This window comes from Danio rerio, chromosome 8 (assembly GCF_049306965.1).
Source record: "Danio rerio strain Tuebingen ecotype United States chromosome 8, GRCz12tu, whole genome shotgun sequence".
NCBI classification, from domain to species: Eukaryota; Metazoa; Chordata; class Actinopteri; order Cypriniformes; family Danionidae; genus Danio; species Danio rerio.
Window position 1 is genome coordinate 62,172,501 of NC_133183.1, and position 21,772 is coordinate 62,194,272.

The window sequence follows — 21,772 nt, forward strand, 5'->3', positions numbered from 1 at the left end:
TAGTTTTGCATGTTTGCGATTGCTTTAATTTTATAAATCTAAAAGAAAACATTTATAAATTTAGAAACAGAGATATCAAAGTAATTTCATTCCAAATTTAGTTCATAACATCATTCTCTATTTTAACTGTTTAAAAATTCTCCTAACGATATAAAATCGGACTTATAATGAAAACGATTAAGCCTATAATTGGTCCGTGCGATGACTTATCACAATGTGCAATGGCTTTGCTTGTTTACAAACAGATTTACTTTCATACATTCACTCTGAATTCAGTTCATAACATCAGTCTCTATATATAAGTCTATTTATGACTTATAACGATAAAAACTATAATTGGTTTAATAATTGATTTATTACAATGTGCGCTAGTGTTGCATGTTGGAGTCTGTTTACAAACAGATTTACTGACAATCACTATAAATTCATTGCATAATAGTGCGTTCACACCAGACGTGGATGAAGCGTCAAGCGCAAGTGATTTACATGTTAAGTCAGTGCAAAGATGCAAATAGACATCCTGTGGCGCTTTTTGCGCAAATGAGGCATCGTTAAAGATGCAATTCGCAAAATGAGCGTTTTGCGTGTTTGACGCACTTAATTCGCAAATCGATCAAGTTAGAAAATCTGAACTTTAGCAGACATTCTCACCTGTTGTTGGTGTCCCGAGGGGAAATCCTCCTGCAGACACCAGATTACAGTTCGTCAGACTGGGCTTGGCTCAGTCGGAGGCACCGCTGAACGCCTCCATTATCCAGGTATAGTTTCTGGAGGAGTTGATGAACTCACAGTGTTGGGTGCACCTCTGAAAGGATCTAGTGGACTCAGACATGGCGCCGAACAAATCTATGCTGTTTTTCAGCCTTCTTAAAGCACATAAAGTACAGCTAATCTCTCGGTTAAAAAACATGTTAGCCATTTAGCAATGAAACTAGAGTCACCGGGCAGACCGAACCCCCGCCCGTGACACAAATCCACTTCTGTTGTGAGTGAATTTCACTGACGAATGAAGCAAGTTTAATGCGCAATCGAAGCGAGTTAACTCAAAATGTTTGCACATATATTTTATGTACGAATAGCACGATTTATTTGCGCATGCCGCGTCTGGTGTGTACACCCCATTACTCTCTATTTTAACGATTTAAGCGCAAAGTCTAAAGTGCATGGTACCTGCTTGTGTCATTTCAAGCACATGCAAAAGGGTCTGCGCACAAGGCGCATGATCTAAAGATTTCTCCTTATTCTCTGAATGAGTTTTGAGTGTGTTTTGGCCATAACGTGCATTAAACCAATCAGATTCTGATCTCTCATTCCCTTTAAGAGTTAGTTGCATCTCGCCCATGCCCTTGCCTGTAGTGGTTTTGCTGTGTTTAACTCTCCGTCTGCCGTCTGTCAGCTTGGGTTTCTCTCTTTGTCCTTCTGTTGTGTGTGTCTCAGGGCGGTTGAACAGCCCTTTTCTGTCCAAGCAGTCATGTGATCCAGAGCCATTTCGCTCTCCTGTGCGTCAGGCCTCGCCTTTACGAGCCGCAGGTACAAACACACACCCGACCATAACACACTCGGGAAGGTTTGGTGTGCCGTGCATCTTTCTGTTCACTCAAATCTTATAGGGATGTAACGATGCACATATGTGACGATTCCAAACAATTACAATTGGAGTTTATATGAATGAATCTCTGAGGGGAGCTGAAAGGTTTCCAGTACTGTTCATTTTGCTTCTGAATGATATGTATTAGGGCCCGTTCACACAATGCATTTTTTCTTTTCCTTTTTTATTTTTATTTTTATTATTATTTTTTTTTTAAGTATGCAATTTGGGACGCAGCTTAGCTTTTGAATGAAAAATGATCAAATTTTTTTTAATTTTTTTATTTTTTTTTTAATGAGATGCTAATGGTCTGATTGGAAGTGCTCCCGCCAAACCTGGAGATCGCCTGAATGCATTCAAAAAGGGTAAAACTCATTTCAATTTTACATGTACAATAAAACACTAATATTAAGAAGTATTAGCAAAAACTAGGCTCAGTGGTTACCACTGTCGCCTCATAGCTAGAAGGTTGCAGGATCGAGGCTCTGCTGAGCCAGTTGGTGTTTCTGTGTGGAGTTTGCATGTTCTCGCGTAGGTTTCCCCCACAGTCTAAACATATGCGCTATAGGTGAATGGAATAGGCTAAATTGGTCTTAGTGTATGAGTCTGTGTGTGTGAATGTGAGTGTGTATTGGTGTTTCCCAGTACTGGGTTGTGGCTGGAAGGGCATCCACTGAGTAAAACGCATGCTGGAATAATTGGCGGTTCATTCTGCTGTGGTGACCCTTGATAAATAAGGGACTAAGCTGAAGGAAAATTAATGAATTAGTAAAGAACACTAATAAAATGCCTAATAAAAGGACACTTATTAATTTACTGTATGAAGTCTTCAATCTCAAAATCATGAATTAAATCGTGAGTTCTGTGAATCGTTACATCCTTATTATCTTCACTCTTTGGGCCTCATTCATGAAACACCATATTGCATATTTATCCAGTATGGTGCAGTCCTAATCAGTTTTACATTCGCGAAGAGTTAACTGCTCTATTAATGAATGATTTAATGATGAGGCTCTCTGTGTGGCGCCTTCACGCATCACATCTAACATCTAACCACTCATACTTTCCTCATGCTTGCATACTGTTGGGTTTTAGATTAGAGATTGCTGTGTGTATTGTGTGTTTCTGAACATGTGTTCGCTCTGTGCATTTCATCCAACAATGAAAGACCTCTAGAGTGCAAAAGGTGAATGTTTGAGGGTGATCTCGGCTGTTCTTGTTTAATATAAAGCAGGTTAATTAAAGCACCTAAAGGGACAGTTCACGCAAGTATGATTAATAACTCACCCTGCACTTATTCTAAACAGTTTTGAGTGTACTGTCACTTTAAACTTAAACACTTTAATATAATTTATTATATTATTTTAATATAATTTATTTATTTATTATGTTTTTGCTTTAGTTCAGGGTTTTTATATGTTTTTATCTTCATTAATGTTGCCAGCTTTATTTTTATTCATCTATTTATTAATCATTAGTTGTTATTATCTATCTATCTATCTATCTATCTATCTATCTATCTATCTATCTATCTATCTATCTATCTATCTATCTATCTATCTATCTATCTATCCATCCATCTAGTCTCTTATTGAACTATGAGGTACTTATTGTATAATATGTTTGAGTCTATATTCATCTTGGCGGGTTTATTTTTATTTATACACTCACCGGCCACTTTATTAGGTACACCTGTCCAACTGCTGGTTAGCGCAAATCATCACATAGACATGGCCAAGACGATCTGCTTGAACGTGACATGGTTGATGGTGCTATATGGGCTGCTCTGAGTATTTCAGAAACTGCTGATCTATAGGGATTTTCACGCACAACCATCTCTAGGGTTTACAGAGAATGCTCCGACAAACAGAGCACCTTTGGGATGTGGTGGAACGGGAGATTATGGCTGTGCAGCCGACAAATCTGCAGCAACTGTGTGATGCTGTCATGTCAATATCGAGCAAAATCTCTGAGGAATATTTCCAGTAGCTTGTTGAATCTCGGCCACGAAGGATTGAGACCGTTCCGAAGGCAAAAGGGGGTCCAACACAGTACTAGTAAGGTGTACCTAATAAAGTGGCCGGTGAGTGTATATTTATTGCTTCGATCTCTTATTGAATTATGAAGTTATCATTGTGGGATAAGTTTTTATCTATATTAATCTGGTCAAGATTATTTATGTCGTCTCTTTTTGAATTATGAAGTCGTTAATATTATGTAATATGTTTTATTATTAATCTTGCCATGAAATACCCATGAGTTCCTGATGTGGCAATAAACAAACAAACATAAAAAAGCTCCCAGTGTGTGCTTGTTTCCATGCATGTGTGTTTCTATGTGTTCCCATGCATATATATATATATATATGTGTGTGTGTGTGTAGTGGCCAGTTTTGAGGAACAGCCCAGATCTCAGTATGTGGAAGCAGAGGCAGAAGCAGAGGCCGAGTATGAAGGTCAGACTCATGCAGATTGTTTCCTCGTCATGTTTTTCATCATCCACCCCTGGTTTGTGCCAGTCAATCAGCACCACCTGGTGGGGAAGACCTTATATTGCGAGACTCATAACTGATGATTGTTGCCTCATGCTTTGTTTCTCAGATGTTCAGGTGGTCAGTGATAAATACGAAGCACCGGTTGAACAACAGCAGCCACAGTATGAGGCAGTGGAGGAGCCGGACGCTGTATATGAGAATCCCACACAGGTCAGACATGTTAACAGCAAGTAATGCACATTTGCACACATCCTGGTCATATATGCACTGCACATATACAGAAATAATCACCCTTCTGTGAATTATTATTTTTATATATTTCCCAAATGATGTTGAACAGATGCAGGAATTTTTCACAGTATTTCCTATAATATTTATTCTTGTGTAGAAAGTCTGATTTGTTTTATTTCGGCTAGAATAAAAGCAGTTTTTAATTTTTTTTTATTCCATTTTAAGCTCAATATTATTAGCCCCCTTAAGCAATATTTGTTTTGAATTGTCTCCAGAACAAACCACTGTTATACAATGACTTGCCTAATTACCCTAACTTTACCCTAATTACCCTAGTGAAGCCTTTAAATGTCACTTTAAGCTGAATACTAGTGTCTTGAAGAATATCTAGTCAGCAGACAATAAATACCTGATGCGTGCTGTTGTTGCTGCCAGTAAAACAGCAATCACGTGCAATTGGCTACAATAACAGCCACCAACCTTAGATAATCAGATAGATGCAACTATTGAGATCTGTACAATAAATAAAAACACTTCTGTAGTCAACTTAAAGAAGCATATATTCCTGCGAAAATGGAGGAAATGGGTTGAATGTATTTCAGTTAGAAAACCTGATTTTGTTGCTATATTGCATCAGGAAAGTATTGATCGCGCTTTACTTTTTCTACATTTGTTACAGCTTTATTACGAAATGGATTAAATACATTAATTTCCTCAACATTCTACACACAATCCCCCATAATGACAATGTGAACAAAGAGTTTTTGAAACTGCTGCAAATTTGTTAAAAATAAAAAAGCTGAAGAATCACATGTACATCAGTATTCACAGACTTTACCGTGAAGCTCTAAACTGAGCTCAGGTACATTCTGTCTCCACTGATCATTCTTGAGATGTTTCAGCTTCATTGGTGTTCACCTGTGGTCAATTCAGCTGATTGGACATGATCTGAAAAGGCTACACCTGTCTATATAAGCTCCCAGGGTTGACAGTGCATGTCAAAGCACAAACCAAGCATGAAGACAAAGGAATTGTCTGTAGACCTCCGAGACAGGATTGTCTGGAGGCACAAGGCTGGGGAAGGTTACAGAAACATTTCTGCAGCTCTGAAAGTTCCAGTGAGCACAGCGGCCTCCATCATCCATAAGTGGAAGATGTTGAACCACCAGGACTCTTCCTAGAGCTGGCCAGCCATCTAAGCTGAGTGATCGGGGGAGAAGGGTCTTAGTCAGGGAGGTGATCAATAACCCGATGATCACTCTGTCTGAGCTCCAGCGTTCTTCTGTGGAGAGAGAAGAACCTTACAGAAGAACAACCAACTGTGCAGCAATCCACCAATCAGGCCTGTATGGTAGAGTGGCCAGACGCAAGACACTCCCCGCCTTAAATTTGGCATCTGAAGGACTCTCAGAGCATAAGAAACTAAATTCTCTGGTCTGATGAGACTAAACTTGAACTCTTTGGAGTGAACGCCAGGCGTTACCTTTGGAGAAAAGCAGGCAGCGCTTATCACCAGGCTAACAGCATCCCTACAGTGAAGCATGGTGGTGTTGGCATCATGCTGTTGGGATGTTTTTCAGCAGCAGGAACTGGAAGACTAGTCAGGATAGAGGGAAAGATGAACGCAGCAATGTACAGAGACATCCTGAATGAAGACCTGCTTTAGAGTCGCTCAAATTGGGGCGACAGTTCATCTTTCAGCAGGACAATGACCCAAAGCACACCATCAAAATATCAATGGAGCAGCTTCACAACAACTCGGTGAATGTCCTTGAGTGGCCAAGCCAGAGCCCAGACCTAAATCCTATTGAACATCTCATGGCAAAAGAAATCCGTTAATATAAATGAGTTATTAAAACTATTATGTTTAGTTAAAAGCAGAATTTTTAGATTGTATTTGACTTGTTGTCTTTAAATGCATGTGAATGTTTTGTGCATGTTGGTCAGGTGGAGGAGCAGAGCACGTATGAGCCGGTGGATGAACGCGGCGTCTGCGCTAGAGCTCTGTACGACTACCAAGCTGGTGAGCATTACATACATTCCCAATACACTGCAGAAAAGGATTGTCTTGTCTTTGTCTTGTTTCTAGTCCAAATATCTAAAAATTCTTAAATCAAGAAGCATTTTTTTAAACAAGTAAAAAAACTAGTCTTGTTTTCAGAAATAAAGCGTAAAATTAATTTGGATGGAAATATCTATTGGATGGAAACAAGACCATGTACATGCGCCATCAGTTCTGTTGAGGTTTTTAATTTGTCCACATGGTGGCGTGAGAGAGACATGGAGCCAAATATCAACACACACTCAATATGTACACTTTAATAGGTACGGCCACTTTAATAGGTACGCCTGTCCGACTGCTTGTTAACGCAAATTTCTAATCAGCCAATCACATGGCAGCAACTCTATGCATTTAGGCATCTGCTGCAATTCAGACTGAGCGTCATAATGGGGAAGAAAGGGGATTTAAGTGACTTTGAGCGTGGCATGGTTGTTGGCGCCAGACGGGCTGGTCTGAGTATTTCAGAAACTGCTAATCTACTGGGATTTTCACGCATAACCATCTCTAGGATTTACAGAGAATGCTCCGAAATAGAGGAAATATTCAGTGAGCGGCAGTTCTGATGGCGCAAATGCCTTGTTGATGGTCAGAGGAGAATGGCCAGACTGGTTCCAGCTGATAGAAAGGCAACAGTAACTCAAATAATCTCTCGTTACAACCGAGCTCTGCAGAAGAGCAAAAATAAATAAATGAACAGTGCTTTGTCGTTTTCTGGGCAGTCGAACAGTATTCTAGTACAGATCGAATGTAAAATAACATGTTCATCATTGTATAAATAAGGTAAAAATGTAAACTTTTAATCATTAATTATTAATCTAATCCTATTGCGAATACACACATTGCGATATCGATGCTCAAATGATATATTGTTCAGCTGTACTTTGAGTATTTACATCCAAACACAAGCACACCTTCAGCTTTACATTTCTGGTTATATAACACTACTCACTGCTCTATCTCTCTCTCTCTCTCTCTCCTCAGCTGATGATACGGAGATCTCGTTCGACCCTGATGACATCATCACCAGCATTGAGATGATTGATGAGGGCTGGTGGCGAGGATACGGTCCAGATGGGCATTTCGGGATGTTCCCGGCCAACTACGTGGAGCTCCTTTAACAACAACAACAACAACCAATCCCCATCATCAGAGGCAAAATGCACTGATTCACCCCTACATCCACACATCTCTGAGTGAACATGGGTCCAAAAGACTGAAACTAAAATCACGGACCAAAACAGCCACCATCACATGACCCGCGGGGGGTATTTAAACTCTCAGATTGACATTTCATACTGTATTAGTAGAGTTTTCTGATTTTTTTCTTCATTTCAAAGCTGTTATCGTTTTAAAAAGCAGTCCTCTGATTTCAAATGTGCAGTAAAGTGAGACACAAAAAACCCATCAGTGATCATGCAGAAATGCTGGATATCTCTTTAGACTGAACCTTTTCTCAGTGTTTTATCAAGACATTCCTTTCGAACATTAAAGAAACGCTCCATTTATTTTGGAAATTACAGCTTCCCAAGAGTTAAATTGTTGAGATTTAGCATTTTTGAATCCAATCAACCAATCTTCTGGTCTGGCAGGAGAACTTTTAGCTTAGCATAATTCATTGAATTGGATTAGACCATTAGCATCTTTTTCCAAAATGACCAGACTTTCGTTAAATTTCTTTGCAGATATGGCTTGGAATTATTTTTTCATTCCAGCATAGTAATCAATGAACTTTGTGACAATATCCTGGCTATAGTTGTGCAATTGTATGGTATGGCAGCAAAGTTAAATGATCATCAAATCAGAATAAGTGTATCTTTCCTAGATACATCAGCAACTTTTTTTATTTTCCGTACTTGGTACTTGATGTAACAATAGAATAGTCCAGCTTTAAATAGGAAAATTGTCGAAATTCTGGTGATTTTTGAGTGAGATGCTAATGGTCTAATCCGATTCAATGAACCATGCTAAGCTAAGCTAAAAGTACTTCTACCAGAATGAATTCAATTTTATTTTAACTTTTTTTTTTTTCTCTCATTTTACAACTTTTCTAGACTTAGAAGGGTTAGTTTTACCATTATTGAATCCATTCTGGTGGGAGCACTTTTAGCTTAGCTTAGCATAGACAATTGAATCAGATTAGACCATTAGCATCTTGTTTGAATTACCAAAGAGTTTCTATAATTTTCTAGGGCAATATGGCTAGAAATTATGCTCTCATTCCAGCACAATAATCAAGGAACTTTGCTACAGTATCATGGCTATAGTTGCACAGTTGTATGTTTTGACAGCAAAGTTAATTGATTATTACATCAGAATGAGACACATCAGCAGATAACTTTTTATTTTCCGTACTTAGTACTTGATGTAACAACGGAATAGTCCAGCTTTAAATAGGAAAATTGTAAAAATTCTGGTGATTTTTGAGTGAGATGCTAATGGTCTAATCCAATTCAATGAACCATGCTAAGCTAAGCTAAAAGTACTTCTACCAGAATGAATTAAAAAATAGTAAATCTTATTTTTTGGCTCATTTTACGACTTTTCTAGACTTAGAAGGGTGAGTTTTACCATTATTGAATCCATTCCGGCGGGAGCACTTTTAGCTTAGCTTAGCATAGATCATTGAATCGGATTAGATCATTAGCCTCTTGTTCAATTGGCCTAAGGTTTTCTTGGCAGATAATGCTAGGAAATGTACTCTCATTTCAGCGTAGTTATCAAGCAGCTTTGCAACGATATCGTGGCTATAGTTGCACAATTGTATGGTAGGGCAGCAAAGTTAATTGATTATTACATCAGAATGAGACACATCAGCAAATAACTTCTTATTTTCCGTACTTGGTGCTTGATGTAACTACAGATGAGTCAAGCTTTAAGTGGGAAAACTATCGAAATTCTGGTTATTTTTGAGTGAGATGCTAATGGTCTAATCAGATTTAATGAATTGTGCTAAGCTAAGCTAAAAGTGCTCCCACCAGAATGGATACAAAAATAGTAAAACAATTTTTTGGCTAATTTTACGACTTTTCCAGAGTTAGAAAGGGGAGTTTTACCATTTTTGAGTCCATTCTGGTGGGAGCACTTTTAGCTTAGCTTAGCATAGACAATTGAATCAGATTAGACCATTAGCATCTTGCTTAAATGACCAAACGGTTTCGATAATTAACTAGGCCAATATGGCTTGAAATTATTCTCTCATTCCAGTACAATAATTAAGGTACTTTGCCACAGTATCATGGCTATAGTTGCACATTTGTATGTTTTGACAGCAAAGTTAATTGATTATTACATCAGAATGAGACACATCAGCAGATAACTTTTTATTTTCCTTACTTGGTACTTGATGTAACAACGGAATAGTCCAGTTTTAAATAGGAAAATAATCAAAAGTCTGGCCATTTTTGAGTGAGATACTAATGGTCTAATCTGTTTCAATGAACTATGCTAAGCTAAGCTAAAGCATGCTAGAAAGGGGAGTTTTACCAATTTTGAATCCATTCAGGTGGAAGCATTTTTAGCTTAGCTTAGCATAGTTCATTGAAACAGATTAGACCATTAGCATCTTGCCCAAAAATGACCATATTTCGATAATTTTCTACTCTATTATGGCTAGGAATTATTTTCTCATTCCAGCATGTTAATTAAGGAACTTTGTGACAATATCATGGCTATAGTTGCGCAATTGTACGGTACGGCAACAAAGTTAATTGATTATTACGTCAGAATGAGTGTATAGATTCTAGACTATAAAATAGCAGCTTTTCATTTTCTAAATCAGCCTATATATGCGATGTAACTCCAGAAGAGTCAAACTTTAAAGTTAATTAAATCTAATGGTTTTTGAGAGAGATGCTAATGGTCTAATCCGATTCAATGAACTATGCTAAGCTACGCTAAAAGTACTCCTGCCAGAATTAATTCAAAAATAGTAAAACTCACATGTTTATGAAGTCATAAAACAAGCTGATTTCTCCCTTTAAACAGTGGAGCGTTCCTTTAATCAAGCGTTTGGTGCAGATGTGTGTAGTGAAGTGTGTATCGGTCCTGTTTCGCCTTGGTTTCTGCCTTTTTTCTCCACAAGATCGAGTGTGACCGCCTTGTTTTCTTGAGGAACGCGACTCAAGCTTTGCTCCAGTGACTTTAGCTGAAGTTTATTTGCTGTGTTGTATACGGCACCTTTCAGATCCAGCTGAATATCACGACTGATTTGGGATCAGTCTGGCTGTGAGCTTTTTTTTCCTGTAAGAGCTTTTTCCTGTCCGCTCGTGAATGTGGAGAATATCAATACTGTGATTTTTAGGTTTCAGGGAGCCGTCGATCGTCATTCCTCCGTCATTTTGCCTTCGGGTCTGAGTTGTGTTCGTGGATATCGCTACGCTGCATAAAAATGCTTTCTGTCTTTGTTTATTTGTCTTGTTTTTAGTCTAAATATCTGAATATTTTTAAATCAAGAAGCATTTTTAAGTTGAATGTTGAACACAACATATTTTACAGTGCAGAAATAAGTCAAAATTAAGCAAGTTTTTCCTTAAAACAAGATAAATAATCGATCAGTTGGTTGAATAAAGAAAAAAACTCGCCTTATTTGGACTTATTCCAGAAAATGAGACAATATTTGAAGACTTTAAATGCAAAAACCTCTCAAATTTACATCTAAAATGAGCATTTTTCTCAAGCTGTTGTGTGTAGCTTCAGTAATTTTACCCTTCGTGCAATGTTTTCATGCCTTTACTTGGTACTCGATGTAACAAACGGAATAGTCCAGCATTAAACAGGAAAACTATCCAAACTCTAATCATTTTGGGTGAGATGCTAATGGTCTAATCCGATTCAATGAACTATGCTAAGCTAAGCTAAAATGCTACCACCAGAATGCATACAAAAATAGTCAAACTTATATTTTTTGGCTCGTTCACAACTTTTCTAGAGCTAGAAAGGGGAGTTTTACCAATTTTGAATCCATCCTGGTGGAAACATTTTTTGGCTTAGCTTAGCATAGTTCATCGAATCGGATTAGATTCGCTGCACTACAAAAAAAAAAAAAACTCACCTAATTTGGATTTATTCTTGAAAATGAGACAATATTTGAAGAGTTTAGATGCAAAAACCTCTCAAATTTACATCTAAAATGCACATTTTTCTCAGGCTGTTGTGTGTAGTTTCAGTAATTGTACTCTTAGTGGATACAATAGGCTTTATTAATGCCTTTAAAATGAAAAAACTGATCATAAACATTTCTATCAGGGGAAAAACACCAATTTTAGAAGAAAATTTCAGACGTTTTTGTATCTGAACTCTTCATTTTATTTTTTACTTGTCTAGAAAATGCTTCTTGATTTTAAGAGTTTGATTTATTTAGACTAGAAACAAGTGACAAAACATTTTTTTGCAGTGTGGGGCTCACGTCAGATTTATTTAGACCCTCAGATTTTGAGCATCCACACTCTTTACTGTCAGTGCTGTGCCAATGCCTGGAGGAGTGTTTGAGGACTTGAGATTTTTTTTGAGAAACGTCAGACGTCTAGAAGTGATGGAGCAGTGGTTTAGTTCCTCTCAAGAGCTCATTGTGAATATGTAACAAGTCTGGACATCATTGTAACTTCAATTAAAAGAATAAATAAAGAGTTTTACGGCTGAATCAAAGTTTGCTTTGCGTATTTTCACATTTACCCTTGCCAGTCTACACAATTTTGAATTTTAAAGTTAGCAATAAAGATAGTTATGATGCAGTTTAATTAATTCAGTAGTCTAATGTTACTTTAAAACAATAAAGCATTGCATTCAATTTATAATAATGGGCATTAAAAACATTAATGGTCACATTTTTTTTTTAAGGAAAGTGGTGCATTGTTTTAATTTTGCCTTGCTTTTGTTGTTGTTTATTAATGTATATATGCATGAATGTTTTATTTATTTATTATTTCAAATCATTACAAATTTACATTTGCGCCCAAAGCAGTACGGTTATGTTATAAATGTTTATTTATTTATTTCATTATTCATTCATTATTTATTTATTTGTTTATTTATTCGCTTTGATTACTGTATTAATTCATTTATTTATTATTAATTATTTTCTAATTTATTTTCCTATTTTGGTGTCATTTGAGTGTTTCACTGAGAATGCAACTTTTTAAAGCTATTTATTTATTTATTATTAATTATTTTAAAGTTATTTATTTATTTATTCATTAATTTTTCTTTTCTGTATTTGAATGTTGATATCATTGTCCCGAGTGCATAATTGTGTTAAATTTTGGCGAAGCACCAAACTAAACTTAAATATTTATTTATTTATTTACGTGTTTATTCATTTAAAGCACATATTTATTTATTTTATCTTTATTTATACATTTTTAAAATGTATTTATCATTAATTACTTTAACTTTTTGTTTATTATTTATTAATTTATTCATTTTTTTTTCTTTTTTGTATTTAAATATTGATATCATTGTCTTGTGTGTGTATTAATTGTGTTAAATATTTGTGAAGCACCAAACTAAACTAAATATTTATTTAAACCATGCGTTTATTAATTTTATCTTTATTTGTTTTCACTAATTTATTATTAATTATTTTAATTGAATTAATTATTTTATTCACTTATTAATTTATTCATTAATTTTAAAGTTAGCACTAAATATAGTTATGATGCAGTTTAATTCATTTAGTAGCCTAATGTTACTTTAAAACAATAAAGCATTGCATTCAATTTATAATAAAGGGCATTAAATACATTAATGATCACTTTTTTTTTTTTTTAAGGAAAGTGGTGCATTGTGTTAATTTTGCGTTGCTTTTCTCACCTAGGCTCACAATTTTTAATGGGGTTAACATTTGAAGTGGATCAAAATGTTGACAGAAATGGGTGTTGAATGGTATTAATCCACTTCAAATGTTGACTAGTGTAGCGGTCCAGAAATACATCTCAGAGTCGCAGGAATGCATTACAACTGATTATTTTGACATGGATTCAAATATAAAACATTTACAAACACTTATTGGAATGTTAGTAATAGGTTTTTTGTTACCATTTAACCATATTGTAAAGCTGACCTGTAAATGTTTAAATAAATAAAAGAACGTGATCACTCTAAATATGATTGAATGGGTAAACCTAATAGTTTAAATGCTAGTGGCGATGTATAAAAATGGTTGTGTTCCTCGTGTAAATTGTGGTCAATTATTATAATCACTTTTATGCTTTAATGTTCACCAATCTCCCGGAGGGTCGGTGACCTGCCTGGGTGTTTCAAGTATACCTAGTGCAGGGATATCCAGACTCAGTCCTGGAGGGCAAAGTTTAGTTCCAACCCCAATCAGACACGCCTGGGCTAGCTAATCAAGCTCTTAAGCTGCGGTCACACTGGGCTTTTCTCCCCATAGACTTGCATACATGCACACACAAATGCGTCACACCGGAAACGCAGGGTCATGCGTCAAGTTTCGCATGCAAAGCTTGGTGAACTCTGACCTGCGAAATCGCATCACTTGACTGTGTGAGACCAATCGAGGATCAAAACATGTGACTGCAGCTTACCTAGGCTTTCCTGCAGGTGTGTTGAAGCAAGTTGGAGCTAAAATCTGCAGGACACCGAGTTGGGACACCCCTGACCTAGTAACACCTTGATAAGCTGGTTCAGGTGTGTTTGATTAGGGTTGGAGCTAAAATCTGCAGGACACCGGCCCTCCAGGAACAAGTTTGGTGACCCCTGATCTAAATTATACAGTTCTTTGATTTATGTAGGCTGCAGAACTTGGGAAGAGAGTTTATTAAGTATGTATAACATGTTTTATTATTTTATTTTACATGTCGAGTGCAAAAGAGGAGGACACCCACGCTGACACGGGGAGAACATGCAAAACTCCACACAGAAATGCCAGCTGGCCCAGCCGGGACTCGAACCAGCTTGTTGTAAAGCAATAGTGCTAAAAGCACAGGGTTAAAAACTACCCAAATTGGGTTGTTTTAAACCCTACTGCTGGGTAAATATGGGACAGAACACATCAGGGGTTAAATTAACCCAAGTAATTGGGTTATTACTTTAAACTCCATAAATGGGTTGTTTTTTTCTAGCCAATAATTGGTTATTTTTACTTAAATAATAGGTTAATTTGATCCAGAAATGCTCGTTAAAGATGACCCAGCAATTGTGTTGTTTTGACTCAGCGTCACTGACGTGTAATGTGGATGTTCAGCTTTGATTACAGGTGTACGAAAGGTGATAGTAAAAAATTTAAAAATTCAGAAAGGTCCGACTAAGAGCTGCTATGAGCACAAATCTCATTTTAATCATCTGAAAATGCAAGGAACCTGCGTTTATGTTACACTATTTTCATTGCATTTAAACAATTTAGTATATAATCATCAGCCCCTGCTGTCTGCGAGATGATTAGACCCAAAGAGCTGGGTTGAAACTACATAAGACTCTGAAAACAACCCCCAGAAAACCAAGATTCAGCTAGAGAAAATAACCCCATGTTTTTTCGAGTGCTCTAAGCCAGTGGTTCTCAAAGTGGCGGTCGGGACCCCCTGGGGGGTCGCGGGACAATGACAAGGGGTCGCTTGGTGATATCCAAAACTCAAATAAATTTGATTAAACTATCAGAATTACCATATTTTATTCATAACCGACAGAATATAGTTAATAGTTGCATTAAAGAAACAACAACATAAAAATAACAATCAGCCATCAGCCTTTAATTTTAAAAGCAAAATGTAATTAAATCCATAAATGACTTTAAAAAACATTATATGGCTAATAGACTGTTGCATTTTTGTGTTGTCAATAAGCTCATGTTTATATTTGCCTATAGTTGTGTCTGCAACGTTTACATATTTACACCACCTTGAAAAATGGGGTTCGCGAGCCACTGATATGATTATTTTTGGGGTCGCGGGCTGAAAAGTTTGGGAACCCCTGCTCTAAGCCACCTTGCCATCCCAACTTTCCTGTTGTCAAAAATAAAAGCTTTTTTGCTCTAAATGACTAGTTTGATTGAATAGAAATGTGATGTGATCAATGTGATCAATTGCTTAAGGAACAAATAATAAATTATTCAGATTTGTATATTAAAAAATGACAATAGGGTATATGCCGAAGCATGCTAATGGGACTTTTAATTTGCCAGTAACCTGGGTTACGCGCTTCCGGCGAACTGTATGCAATGCAAAAACTGGCGCGTTTACGGTCTGTTTTCTTTAAAAATCAGCGATCTCCACTAGCTGAGTGATATCCGATATAAAGTGGGTCTCAGATTGTACAATAAGCACTGCATTAAATTACATTTCCCCCGCCATGTCTTTATAATATGAGCATTTGTTTCCCCCCAGTATAATCAATGGGGCTTCTGCCGATTCTGACCGGCGCGTTTGTCTCGTTTTACGCTTAAACAACTAAATGAATGCCAAAGTTTATTGAACTGAATGTCTTTTAATGATGTTACAACATCGATGATGTAAAAGGAACCGTATTAACAGTACGCAATAACAGGTCACCGGAAGTGTATCAGTATGGGAACAGCACTAGCTCGGCATATACTCTATTATAATGTTTTACTCGGACACATAAATATTGTTTATGAATCCAGAGCAACTGCTCATTGCCAAAGCGAGTGTGTACTGGAAATAAACAGAGTTAAAGAAGAAGAAAGTCCCATTCAAACTCTAATATAGCAACAGCAGAGCAAACCAGCACAGACTCAAACACACATTAGAAATCTGAAGGTCATTCAGTGTGAAATGAGGAAATAAATCCACCGTCTCAGCTCGTTGTGTTCCTTAATAAACACTTCTGAGTGGAAATCAAGCCGGTTTCTGCATTTCTGAGAATGCAGCTTTATTTTAAAGCAGCATCTGATGATGACGCTCGCATGTGTGATGTTCAGGGTCAATTAATTGTACAGTTCATTGCAAATTTCCATTTGTGTCTGAAGTAATATGGTTATGTCATTAATGTAGCTGATTAATTTATTTATTATTTAATCAATTTATTTATACAACCATGTGTATACACTTATCTATGGGTTTTGTTTTATATGTATTTGAAGTCAGAATTATTAGTCCCTCTTTGAATTTATTTTTTAAATATTTCCCAAATGATGTTTAACAGGAAATTTTCACAGTATGTCTGATAATATTTTTTCTTCTGGAGAAAGTCTTATTTGTTTTATTTCAGCTAGAATAAAAGCAGTTTTTAATTTTTTAACACGATTTTATGGTCAAAATTAATAGCCTCTTTAAGCTAATTTTTTTCGATAGTCTACAGAACAGAAGTTATACAATAACTTGCCTAATTACCCTAACCTGCCTAGTTAACCTAATTAACCTAGTTTAGCCTTTAAATGTCACTTTAAGCTGTATAGAAGTGTCTTAAAAATATGTATGCATGCATGCATGTTTTTATTTTTTATGAATTATTTGATTTATTTATTTATGAGTTTATTTGTTTATTTACGCATGTTTATGTATGTATTTATTTATTTTAATTTATTAATTTAAACGGTTATGTATGTATGCACACATCTGTATTTTGTTTTATATTTATTGACTTCTATCAATGTACGTATGCATGCATGCATGTTTTTATTTATATATTTATTTATTTATGTTTGTTTATTAATTTATGTATGCGATTATGTATGTATTTTTATTTTATTAATTAATTTTTGTATGTATTCACACACCTATGTGTTTTATTTTATGTTTATTTATTTATGTATGCATGCATGCATATTTTTATTTACTTATTTATTATTTCAAACCGTAACAAATTCACATTTGTGCCTGAAGTTATATTATAAATGTTTATTTATTTAATTAATTAATTAATTAATTAATTAATTAATTATTCTTGATTTATTTATTTATATATTCGTTTTGAGTACTTCATTAATTCATGTATTTATTATTAATTATTTTCTAAATTATTTTCCTATTTTTTCTGATTTTGGTGTCATTTGAGTGTTTCACTGAATGCAACTTTTTAAAAGCATTTTTTTTTTATTTATTTAAATCATTTATTTAATTATTATTAATTATTTTAAATTTATTTTTATTCATTTATTTATTTATTCATTTTTCTTTTCTGTATTTGAATGTTTATATAATTGTCCCGATTGCATAATTGTGTTAAATATTTGCAAAGCACCAAACTAAACCTAAATATTTTTTTATTTATTTATTTAAAGCAAATATTTCTGTATTTTATCTTTATTTATTAATTTTTTTACATATTTATTATTAATTAATTAATTTTTTTGTTTATTTATTTATTAATTTATTAATTTTTCCTTTTTTTCTGTATTTAAATGTTGATATCATTGTCTTGTGTGTGTATTAATTGTGTTAAATATTTATGGAGCACCAAACTAAACTCTTTATTTATTTATTTATTTTAAAGCATGTTTTTTTATTTTTATCTTTTTTTGTTTTTTCTAATTTATTATTAATTATTTTAATTGAATTAATAATTTTATTAATTTATTAATTTATTCATTAATGTTTTCTTTTCTGTATTTAAATGTTGATATCATTGTCTTGTGTGTGTATTAATTGTGTTAAATATTTATGGAGCACCAAACTAAACTCTTTATTTATTTATTTATTTTAAAGCATGTTTTTTTATTTTTATCTTTTTTTGTTTTTTCTAATTTATTATTAATTATTTTAATTGAATTAATAATTTTATTAATTTATTAATTTATTCATTAATGTTTTCTTTTCTGTATTTAAATGTTGATATCATTGTCTTGAGTGCGTATTAATTGTGTTAAATATTTGTGAAGCACCAAACTAAATAGTTATTTGTTTATTTATTTAAAGCAAATATTTATTTATTTTATCTTAATTGTTTTCATTTATTTATTATTACTTGTTTTACATGTATTAATTAATTTATTCATTCCTTTTTTCTTTCTTTTCTGTATTTGAATGTTGATATATTCATGTCTTGAGTGTGTGTTAATTGTGTTAAATACTTGCAAAGCACCAAACTTCAGATTTACACTTTACAGTCAGTTTTCCAATGTAAACAAATGCTCTGAGTTCTGGTTGAGTGGTTTTCTGATGCTGAATTCCCTGTCAGATGTATCTAAAGCTGCAGTTTGACTGATCTGTGACCTGCTTTTGTCACACTCAGAGTTTCCTGGAATAAGCCTAATCAACATGGCCGTTTGGGGATTTTTTTTCTCTCTTTTTCACTTTTTAAGCTTCATCACCCCCAGTTTCATTTTCAGAAGAAAAAAGACTGTACTTTTCCCCCTTTCTTCAGAGATCACAATCGTCTTGTTTTGAACTGAAAGTCTAACTGATGTTTGACGATTCCCCAGATAACACTTCACCGTTATTCGCCTTTTTTCCATGCATATATCAAGATTTTATCCCGCATCCCTTCAGCTATTATAGATGCGGAGGCTGTGAGGTAACTCTATTCTAACACAATATTAACTTTATTTCGAAAAGGGAAGTAGGAAATGTCTTGACGGAAAATATCGACTCACTTCTGCAAAAAGTCCTTTGCTGACCAGAGATAATGTCAGCTTTTGGATGAGCGTCAGCTGGATTTCCATCTGAGCCCAGCATTTTCTATTAATAAATCATTTAAAATAAAATTGCAATATTGCAAACTAATTTTTGTGTATATATGCATGCATGTATTATTTTATAATTAGGTATTTATATTTTATAATAGATGCATGTATTTGTATAAGTAAAATTAGTGTGTTGCTTTATAATGAATTTATTTGTTTATACGTACATGTATGCATATATTCATCTATGTGTAATATTTTACATTTATTTATTTATTTATTTATTTAATTATTTGTGTGTATGTATGTATTATTTTTATTTATATTTGTTTGTTTGTTTGTTTATACGTTATTGTATGCATACACACAACTGTGTATTGTTATTTATTTATTTGTTTGTTTATTAATGCTTGTGTTTGTTTATTTTTTATTTACAGTTTGTGTTCATTTATGAATGTGTATGTATTTATTATTTATTACTGCATGCGTTTGTTTGTTTGTTTGTTTGTTTGTGTATTTATGCATGTGTTTATGTATGTATTTATTTGTTTATACATTATTATATGCATGCACACATCTATGTGTATTGTTATTTACTTATTTGTTTATTTATCTATTTATTTCATTTTTTATGTGTTTGTTTGTTTGTCTATTAATTTATTCATGTGTTTATATATGTATATATCTATTTTTATTTCTTAATTTATGCAATCATGTACAGTGTATGTATACACACCTATGTGTATTGTTTTATTTTTATTTATTTATTTTATTATTTATGTGTGTATGTATTTGTTTGTTTGTTTGTTTATACACATGCATTGTTATTTATTTGTTTATTTATGCATGTGTTTGTTTGTTTATTTATTCATGTGTTTATTTATGAATGTGTGTATGTATGTATTTATTATTTACTACTGCATGTGTTTATTTATTTATGCATGTGTTTATGTATATATTTATTTTTTGTTTACACATTATTGTATGCATGCACACATCTCTGTGTATTGTTATTTATTTATTTATTTATTTATGATTGTGCGTATTTAATTATTTATTTATTTATTTATGAATGTGTGTATTTTTTATTTATTAATTTATTTATGTGTGTATTTATTTATTTATTTATGAATTTGTGTATTTATTTATTTATGAATGTGTATTTTTTATTTATTTATTTATGAATGTGTGTATTTATTTATTTTTAATGAAAGTGAGTATTTATTTATTTATTTATTTATTTATGAACGTGTGTTTTTTATTTTTATTTATTGATTCATACAATTATGAATGTATACACACATCTATATGTTTGTTTTATATTTATTTATGAATGCATGCATATTTTATTTATTTACTTGTTATTATTTTTTAAATTAATTTATGCATGTGTATGTATGAATTTATTTATTTTAATTTATGAGTTTAAACAATAATGTATATTTACACATATCTATGTGTATTATTTTATTTTTAATTTTTACATATGTATGCGTGCATGTTTTCATTTATTTATTCATGTTAATTTATGTGTGTGTTTATTATTCAATTTATGCATTTTTACGTAGGTATGTATTCATTTTACTTTATTAATTTATACATCTATATGTATTGCAATACATCTATGTGTATTGTTTTTTGTTTGTTTATTTATTTATTTATGCATGCATGTTTTCATTTTAATTATTTATTTATTTATTTATTTATTTATTTATTTATTTATTTATTTATTTATTTATTTATTTATTCATGTGTTTGTTTGTTTATTAATTTATGCATGTTTATGTATTTATTTATTTATTTTAATTTATAGTTATGTATGTACGTATGCACACATCTGTGTATTGTTTTATGTTTATTTATTAATATATGTGTGCATGTATATTTTTAATTATTTATGCTTGTTTATTTATTCATTTATTCATGTGTTAATGTATGTATGTATTTATTTGTATTTATTATTTATACAATCATGGATGTATACACAAATCTGTGTGTTCTGTTTTATATTTATTTATTTATAAATGTATGCATGCTTTTGTTTATTTATTGATTGATTCATTTATGTGTTTGTTTGTTATTAATTTATGCATGTGTTTATGTTTGTATACATTTATTTTTATTTATTAATTTATACAATCATGTATGCATGTACACACGTGTATTGTTTTATATTTATTTATTTATGTATTCATGCATATTTTATTTATTTATTCATTTTTTTATTCATGTGTTTATGTGTTGATGTATGTGTTTGTTTGTTTGTTTATTTATTAATTAATGCATGTGTTTTATTATGTATAATTAATTATTATTATTATTATTAATTACGTAATTAATATGACAGAATTTGGCCATATATATTCTAGCAAATAATAGTAATAATAATAATCCACTGTTTGACTCATGTGGAGAGGTTTTTCTTTAAGTCTGTTTTGATCATTGATACAGATTTGACAAGATTATTTTCAAGAATTGTTATTTCTTTTGACAGATTTCCTATTTCTGAGAATGTAGTTTGTAATGTGGGTCTCAGGAGACTCTGCAGGCAAATTTGTTCTCTGAACTGTGATACCAGTCAATGTAAAACTCCTGACTGCAGTATGCATCTTCTGAATCGTGTCACGCAAAAACCACACGCAACATCAGCGTGTTACTCATTTGATTCCTAACATGAGCGTTATGATCTTTCACCAATATCAGAATCAAAGCCACATCGCCTCACAACACAGATCATGTTTAATATTAACGTTCTCAGAGCTGAAGTATTCATAAGAGGCAAGACTTCGTGGTAAACTCCTCGTTCTGGGAATTACTGTAATATTACTTTTTCAGTCAAGTGAAATATTGGTGATAGTAATAATG

At 33.2% G+C, this 21,772-nt stretch overlaps 1 protein-coding gene across 8 annotated transcripts in view; it reads left to right on the forward strand.

The window, feature by feature from the left end:
• Window positions 1–12,018, forward strand: part of dbnlb (drebrin-like b) — a 37,283-nt gene extending 25,265 nt beyond the window's left edge. For 2 of the 8 annotated variants that reach the window (XM_005167337.6, XM_005167338.6), the window contains 5 exons: window positions 1,438–1,530; window positions 3,972–4,043; window positions 4,189–4,292; window positions 6,261–6,336; window positions 7,357–12,018. In XM_005167337.6, the coding sequence (XP_005167394.1) occupies window positions 1,438–1,530; window positions 3,972–4,043; window positions 4,189–4,292; window positions 6,261–6,336; window positions 7,357–7,493 (482 nt within the window). In that variant the 3' untranslated portion in view covers window positions 7,494–12,018. The remainder of the gene's footprint in view (window positions 1–1,437; window positions 1,531–3,971; window positions 4,044–4,188; window positions 4,293–6,260; window positions 6,337–7,356) is intronic. The other 6 variants (XM_021478260.3, XM_073909490.1, XM_005167340.6 and 3 more) reach the window with 4 other exon arrangements.
• The last annotated feature ends 9,754 nt before the right edge of the window (window positions 12,019–21,772 follow it).